This window comes from Trifolium pratense, linkage group LG5 (genome assembly GCF_020283565.1).
Source record: "Trifolium pratense cultivar HEN17-A07 linkage group LG5, ARS_RC_1.1, whole genome shotgun sequence".
Classification (NCBI taxonomy): domain Eukaryota; kingdom Viridiplantae; phylum Streptophyta; class Magnoliopsida; order Fabales; family Fabaceae; genus Trifolium; species Trifolium pratense.
The window spans coordinates 29,330,591-29,338,533 of NC_060063.1; the positions used below are offsets into that span (position 1 = coordinate 29,330,591).

Consider the following 7,943-nt stretch of genomic DNA (forward strand, 5'->3'; position numbering starts at 1 on the left):
TCGTCTGAGAACCTGTGGGGTGCACAATGTGAGTTCTCCCCTCCCAATAGAATTTTCTCTATACACATGAGGCAAAAATCGAACCTCTGACCACGTGCTTAATAGGATCAATACCCCATTAGTGACCAATTCATTTTTTTTACGAGCTAAGACTAATTCATTGTTGCTTCATATTTAAGGTTTTAGACCGTCAAATATAAATTAATAAAATGTATAGATCTTTTTCAAATTATCTAAAATCTAACTTTTTTATCAAAAGAAGCTTTGAAATTTTATTTTTTTTGACAAAAAAAATCGAGTTATTAAACCAAAGTTTGCTCGGCCCAATATGCTTCAATGTTAAATCAAGTTATTAAACTCGAATATTAATAAACTTATCAGAATCAGAAAAAACAAACATTGTTAATTTTTAATTAACCTTTTTTTATCCGATCAAATATCAAATTATCAAAAATCGAGTTAATTAATTCCAAAAAAACAAAAAACAAAAAAAAATACCCTGGTGTTAGTGTGGTCTATTCCCTTTTCTCTTATAACTATCTTTATCAATGATTCTTTCTTTACTCAAATTTTTGTCCCTATAGGCTATATATATATATGCATAACTTTGTTTTATTTTTCAGCATTGATAGATACAGAGAATAAACCTAAACATAACGAGAGAGGATTCAGAATCTCAAGCCAGTGAGTGGAAAGAGAGATCGCACTGCATTGAAAGTACGTTCATAACATCCTTTTCTAGTTTCTATACACACCCTTTTTTTCTCTTCATTTTCATCTTAATATTTACACATCCTGTTAAAAAAATTACACTTTTTTCCTTTCTTTCTGCTGAAAAATTGTGTTTTTGATATTGAATTTGGATACCCAATTGATAAACAGAATGAATGATATTACTTTTACAAACCTGGACACCGGACACTGTCACTAATTACATGTGCATACTGATAATAATTCGAGAATATGACATAATTTAATGTAATGTAATCATATGTATCGGTGTGTCTCACACTGGGACAAGCCTAATCATAGAATTGTCTGTGCTTCATTTATTTCACTTGTTTTTTTGATGTTTTTTTATCTTAATTTTATAATATGTTGTTGTATGAATTAGATAATTTTTGAAATTAAACTGAAGTTTCTTTTGAGGATTTTTCTTCTGAAGACAATGCCTTTGTCGGCTATGGTTACCACAAGCCCGACACTAGATACGGACACTGTCACTACTTGCATGTCAATACCGATGATACTTTGAGAATATGACATAATTCAATGTAATGTACTTATAATATGTGTCTGTGTGTCTGACACTGGGACAGGTCTAATCTGATGATTGTCGGTGCTTCATTGATTTCATTTGGTTTCTTGATGTTGTTTATTTCAATTTTATTATGTTGTTGTTTTGTCTTAATGTTTTTGTTTTTGAGGCTGTCTTGATCTTGCATGTTGTGCTGAGTCAGTCTTTGTGTCTCATAGTGTTATGAAATTATTGTTTCTTCAGGATTTGGTTTTAAGTTTTTTTATGTTGTTTTGTGTGTACTGTTGCAACTTTTTGGTTTTCCTTTGTCAGAATCCTGGAATCTTCTATTCTATTGCATTAGGTGTTAAAATTTGATGTGAATGGATGTAATGGAGTTATGTTACCTAATCAATTGAATAATTCAGATGTTTGTATTATTTATTTATATTTCAATTCATTCATTGTACTTGTGTTGATTAATATAATATTCACCACCTTTTTTGATCTTGCTCTCTGCTAGTGGTAACTTGATTATGCCATTTTACTATGTACTTCAAGGATTCTTGATTTTCTTTGTCCGAATGTTTTAGATTTATGCATCCTTTGTTTGCTCTGGTGGTCTTGCATAGTTTTAACTTTGAAATTTGTAGAATATTCATAATGGATTGATGTTGTTGATATTGTTTGTGTCTGCTTTGTTTCATACTTTTGTGAATAATGCATTGATATGGAACTGAATCGATTGGCTGCTTTGTTTCATATCGATGTTCAAGGAGTATTAGTGTCGGAAGCATGTCTGTACTCATAAATGTCAAGAAACTGACAGCAGTTTCGGTGATTCGTATGTTGCGGTGTTAAATAACGATTTTCATACACGCCGTACCTACTGCCGTAAAGCAAGTAATTTAGGCCTTCAAAGTTTTCTTTTTACCGGGTACATTTAGGCCTAAAAAACACACTTTACGTACAAGTAAAAGACATCAGTTTTCTGCCTCTGTTTAGCCTACGACTGATGTGCCGTGTGTGCGTGGTTAATGTTATTGTCTAACGTTTCTTTTTTGTGCCAATGATTAGCATTAAAAAGGCCTCTATCGTTTCTTTTTTGTGCCAATGATTAGCATTAAAAAGGCCTCGATTAAGGCCTCGATAAGTGTTGAGCCCGACTTTGGAGAGAAATTTAATATACGCCTAAATTTTCATGAATGATGTTTCTACTCAGACTCATCAATATTCTATGACCATTAAATGGTGAAAATAAAATCCGTTTATTAAATTGGATGAATTATATGAAACTGCGCCAACTCTTCAAGAGCTCTAAGATTTTAATAAAATCATTACAATCTACGAAGCTCGGAAACTGCTGTTTCTTGGAGATAACGATGGTCTTAGACATTTTGTTAGATTATAGTTGATGCAGAATCACATAGTTGTTTTAAGTTACTTCTTTTTTGCCAGTTTTCTTTTGACTACTCATTCTACTTATGTGCAAAGATTTTCATGACTGATTTAATAATTTATTGTTTCTGTTTAATGATTGGAGTATTGTATGCTTATGTATTATGGTTTATATCAAACTCAAGAAATAATCATTTTCATGAATATATTGCAGATGGATGCTCACAGCTCTCACCACGGCCATATAATTGAAATCAGTGGAGATCTTCCTGATGCAGGAAGGAAGATTTGCGGCGAAGCACCATGTGGATTCTCAGATGCTGGATCCATCTCTCTGGATTCTAAGGAACGTTCGACCTCTATGCGAAAGCTTTTGGTAGCAGTGATCCTTTGTGTTATTTTCATGACCGTTGAATTAGTCGGTGGCATCAAAGCAAACAGTCTTGCAATATTGACCGATGCAGCACATTTGCTTTCTGATGTTGCAGCATTTGCAATCTCCTTGTTTTCTTTATGGGCTGCAGGATGGGAAGCTACTCCTCGTCAGTCATACGGATTTTACAGAATAGAGATTCTTGGTGCTTTGGTTTCTATTCAATTAATATGGCTGCTCACTGGGATTATTGTATATCAAGCCATTGATAGACTTATTACCGGTTCTCAAGAAGTCGATGGTTTTCTAATGTTTATAGTTGCAGCATTTGGTCTTGTGGTTAACATCATTATGGCTGTGTTATTAGGTCATGATCATGGACACGGTCATGGTCATGACCACGGACACGGTCATCATGGCCACAGCCACGGACTTACAGTTTCTACTCATGATCTTACAAAAGATGAGCACCACCATCATACTCATGAACATGGCCACGACACTCACCATCACAATGAAAACCACTCAAAAGATGCACATCATCATTCTCATGAAGGCCACATTCACCATCACGGCCAAGAAGGTGTTACCGAACCACTTCTCGGTGAATCAAAAGACAAGTCAAAGAAGAAGAGGAACATAAATGTGCAAGGCGCTTACCTCCACGTACTCGGCGACTCTATCCAGAGTGTTGGAGTAATGATTGGTGGAGCAGTCATATGGTATAAGCCTGAATGGAAAATAGTTGATTTAATTTGCACTCTTTTCTTTTCCTTAATCGTTTTGGGAACAACTATCAATATGCTGCGAAACATTTTGGAAGTTCTGATGGAAAGCACACCTCGCGAGATCGATGCTACTCAGCTTGAAAGAGGGATATTGGAAATGGAAGAGGTAGTAGCTGTTCATGAGCTGCACATTTGGGCCATTACAGTTGGGAAGGTTTTGCTAGCTTGTCATGTTAAAATCAACCGCGATGCCGATGCTGACATGGTGTTGGACAAAGTTGTTGACTACATCAGAAGGGTTTATAACATCAGTCATGTAACTATACAGATCGAGCGTTAGTTTTCTTTTTGTTTTTCTCTATTGATTATGATGAAAGGATTTAGAATAGACTATTTTCCATTGTGTTTTTTGAACTCAATTATCTTTGACAAAAATAGTACTTTTGTTACTCTTATTAGGCATTTTTAAGAATGTGGATTTGAGCATTACATATTTCCATGCAATTTTTTTTCATCTGTGTGATCTTATTGCTAAATGCTTCACTGCTATTCTGATTCTTATCAGATTTGTAGGTGTTTTGGACCCATGACAGGCCCAAATATTAATCCATGGGCTGCCAAGAGGCTTCTGGCCCAATTCCTAAACATCCAGTAGAACTTTTGTGTTTAGCATATACTCATTTTTGGTAATGAACTACAGCACATGTATGCTATCATTTAGAGTAACTCACTCATAGTGTGATATCTCATTGACTTGTTCATTGGAGTCTCCGCAGTCCGCAGGTGTCTGCCATAACCATGGCCTTCAAACGTCATGATCACTCTTTCATGCCGGCCTTTCTTTGATTAGTATGTTAACACACCTAACTTTTGTTATGCATGTGATTGTAATAACTTTTTCGCTGGAGTCTCTGCAGCCCGAAGGTGACGGCCATAAGCAATGGCCTTCGAATGTCGTGATCACTCTTTCATGGCAACCTTTCTTTGATTAGTATGTTAACACACTTAAATTTTGTTATGCATATGATTGTAATGTAAACAATTTTGATTTATTTATCAATAGTTTTTTTTTTAATATATAGATGAATTGCCTAGTGGCCACACACATAGGGAAGGGTGGAAAAATGAGATTTAATCTAGACACACATAAAACATCCTTAGAAAGTCAACCACTAGGTTGTAACGACGGGTTTAAAATAAGTTGTTCACTTTAGAAGAGTCAGCTTTTCTTTTCGCAGTTTCTCATATATTTCGTCTACCGGAGATAATCCTATTTGAGACACGCCAGACACTAAATGTTGACATCTCTCTCAGTCAGGATTCCAATATTAAATGTTGACATCTCCCACAACGTAGTGAACCAATATTAGACACTAAATGTCTCCTCTAGCCCCTTTCTGTTGAACGCAACTCCGTTGGTAGAGGAGACAACTTTTAGTGACATATAGTTTCTTCTTTTTGCATATTTCTCACTTGAAACTTTATTTGTTTCCTTTATATGTATAAACGAGATATCTTCCGTACGTAATTGCTGAGACAAATTCATTGAGCCGAGTACAAGATGTGGGTGGCAAAACTCATCGTAGAGTTTTAATGTTGTATTGCTGAAATTGGATTAGAAAGCATGACCACAAGACTAAAATCACCTTATCTTAAATGTTTTGTATGACTCAAATAATCTCTTAGAAGCATTACCACTTTTACCCAAAAGGGTACCTAGCCCCTCCCCACTTGAGAAACAACCAACAACCGTTGTGTTTTGGAATGTATTACTGACAAATCATGTTTTAGACAAGCAAGAGCATGCATGATGAGATTGTAGAGGTTATCAGTTTGTCTGTTTTAATGATAGTCTAGTCTCAACTCATGAATTTGTCTGTTTTAATAAAATTGTAACATCAATTTTGCCATCACCTGATGAATAAGCAGTTCAAGGTGTTACTTGAATGCACAAATTAAACCGTACTGAACGAACACCTCCGATGAAAGGCGTATCATGTATCCGACATATGCTGATATTCGATACCGACACATATGGTTAGATTCAAAATTTTGATTTTTTTCAAGTTATTATTGGTGTGAGTGACATACATGTCAGTGTCGTGTCCGATGTTCATATTTGTAGTCGTAAGTTTTGGGACCAAGACTCACTACTATTAAAGCAACATGCCGTTTCACACATTCTTTAATCACAACCATTGATTTTATTTATTTTTTTAAATACAGCCATTGATCTTTGATCGGTCGATTCATATTATATATATTAATATAAACCATCTCATCCGTCAGTTTTAGATCGGACGGCTACAACGAGTACCCGCGTCTGCGTCTAATCCAACTCCTAAATTTTGCACAGTTTTAGAGTTAGACCATGCTTCTGATTGTAGTTACATAAAGGGGGTGCAATTAGTAGGAGTTATTATTACCAGTATGATGCAACAATTCTGAGCCAACAGCAAAATATTCTTACAAATTCATATGATTTTGGTATTTTTAGAGTCATTTTTTTCTTTAAAGAGTAATCATGCGTAGTGTAGTGGGGTTTGATTACGTAGTATATAGTACAGACAAAGGAAAACATCCCAAAGACCCAAACTGTTGATGCCCCAATACTCAAGGCATCTACAGGCACACAGTAAAATCCTTGGAACAAATTTTTATTTCCTCAATTATTAAAAATAGTTACTATTATCACCTCAAAATTATACATTTATGAAACTTGAAACATATTCCTTGCTCTCATTTATTTAATTTGATGCACTCGTCCATTTAGGACAACTGCGATAATTGGATTAAGAATAGACTGTTCAGATTTTAAGACACTTACATATGCAAATGGATTTGGTTTTTCCAAGTTTTAATCTTGTTCATTTATTGATGTTTTCTCTCTCCGACCCCGTGATTCTTTTATACCCCCAATATTTTAATTTTACCCTTGCAAAAAATTTCGGTTCGCAGAACCCGAATTTTTTCTAGTGCAATTTCAAAGTAGATTTTGGTTTTTATAAACCGAAATTTGTTTTCAAGGCAAAAAAAACTTCGATTTCTACAAATCGAAGTGTTTTGCAAGGGTAAAATTAGAAATTCAGGGATATAAAAAAAACACAGGGGTCGAGAGAGTAAACATAGATAAGTATATGTCCCAATGTTAACTGCTCCTGCCCCGAGAGTGAAGGCAACAACAGACACAATAAGCCTTACACCAAGGAATCATCCATTCGTTTTTGTCTTGTTAATTACTCCATATATGTTCCATTATAAATTTTATTTAATTATTTTATATTGAAAGAATTATATACGGCATCTTGCTATGTAGTTCCGCGTTTATGAGTCTCTATTCGTCTTGTGCAGAGACTTGATATTTTATATAAATTATTTTATATAAATTAAAAAGAAATGAATGAGAATAATAACTTTATCAAATTATAAGTTTATTCACCATATATGTGTTAGATAATAAAGTATTGAGCTTAAGCTATTGGGCCTTTAAACTAGTAAGTTAGAGTCCATTAGGTTATATTATAAATATTCTCTTATCACTTTTGTAATGTCAAGTCATTGTAATGTAATGAAACCCTAGCCCCTTTTGTTCTTTTCCATTTTTCTCTTTGATTGATTGTGTAGTTAACATGGTATCTAGAGCATGGTTTGATCCTCCGTGAATATATTTATCGCTTCCGCTATTGAGTTCCCAAGAAATCGGGGAATGAGAAAAGAAAAATATTTTGTTGATGATAAAGTTGCAATTTTGTGGTAAGCTCTGTTTGTTGTCGTTTTACTTTCATGGTGTTGTGGTAAGAATATAGTTTCTGCTCATGAATCACACTTCAATTGGGTATTATTGAATCTTCTTTAATTGGTCTCTTTGTAGTGAAAGTGGCTACTTCTTTTGTGTAATTCAGTCATTGTAACCCTTTGAATGCGTCTTTTGGTTTCTTCAATTTGGTTAGGATTATAGTTATAGTTGTTGTTAAAATGGTTGACACCTTCACTCTTTGGTCACCGATCCTGTTTTGGTATATTGATAAAAGTGGATATGATGTGTCTTTGGTTTGCTGCTTTGCAATTGAACTGTGAACAAAGGGTAAATGGTATTTTTTGGAGTATAGTTATGTTTTGGGAAGACCAATTTGTTTAAAGAATTGATTGGTGATGTTGTTTTCTTGTTCCAGCGTGGTTATGGTGATTTTGTGTCTCTTGTTGCTTT

The 7,943-nt window shown here is 34.5% G+C and overlaps 1 protein-coding gene across 5 annotated transcripts; it reads left to right on the plus strand.

Moving 5' to 3' along the window:
* Positions 1-562: 562 nt before the first annotated feature.
* LOC123887530 (metal tolerance protein 1) lies at positions 563-4,237 on the plus strand. 5 transcript variants are annotated; one of them, XM_045936859.1, is made up of 2 exons: positions 563-717; positions 2,850-4,237. In XM_045936859.1, the coding sequence occupies exon 2, from the start codon at positions 2,850-2,852 to the stop codon at positions 4,074-4,076; it is 1,227 nt and encodes a 408-aa protein (XP_045792815.1). In that variant the 5' UTR covers positions 563-717; the 3' UTR covers positions 4,077-4,237. The 5 variants fall into 5 exon arrangements, with proteins under 5 accessions (XP_045792815.1, XP_045792816.1, XP_045792813.1 ...); XM_045936860.1 differs by lacking the exon at positions 563-717 and adding an exon at positions 1,728-1,762; XM_045936857.1 differs by lacking the exon at positions 563-717 and adding an exon at positions 1,736-1,855.
* Positions 4,238-7,943: the final 3,706 nt, after the last annotated feature.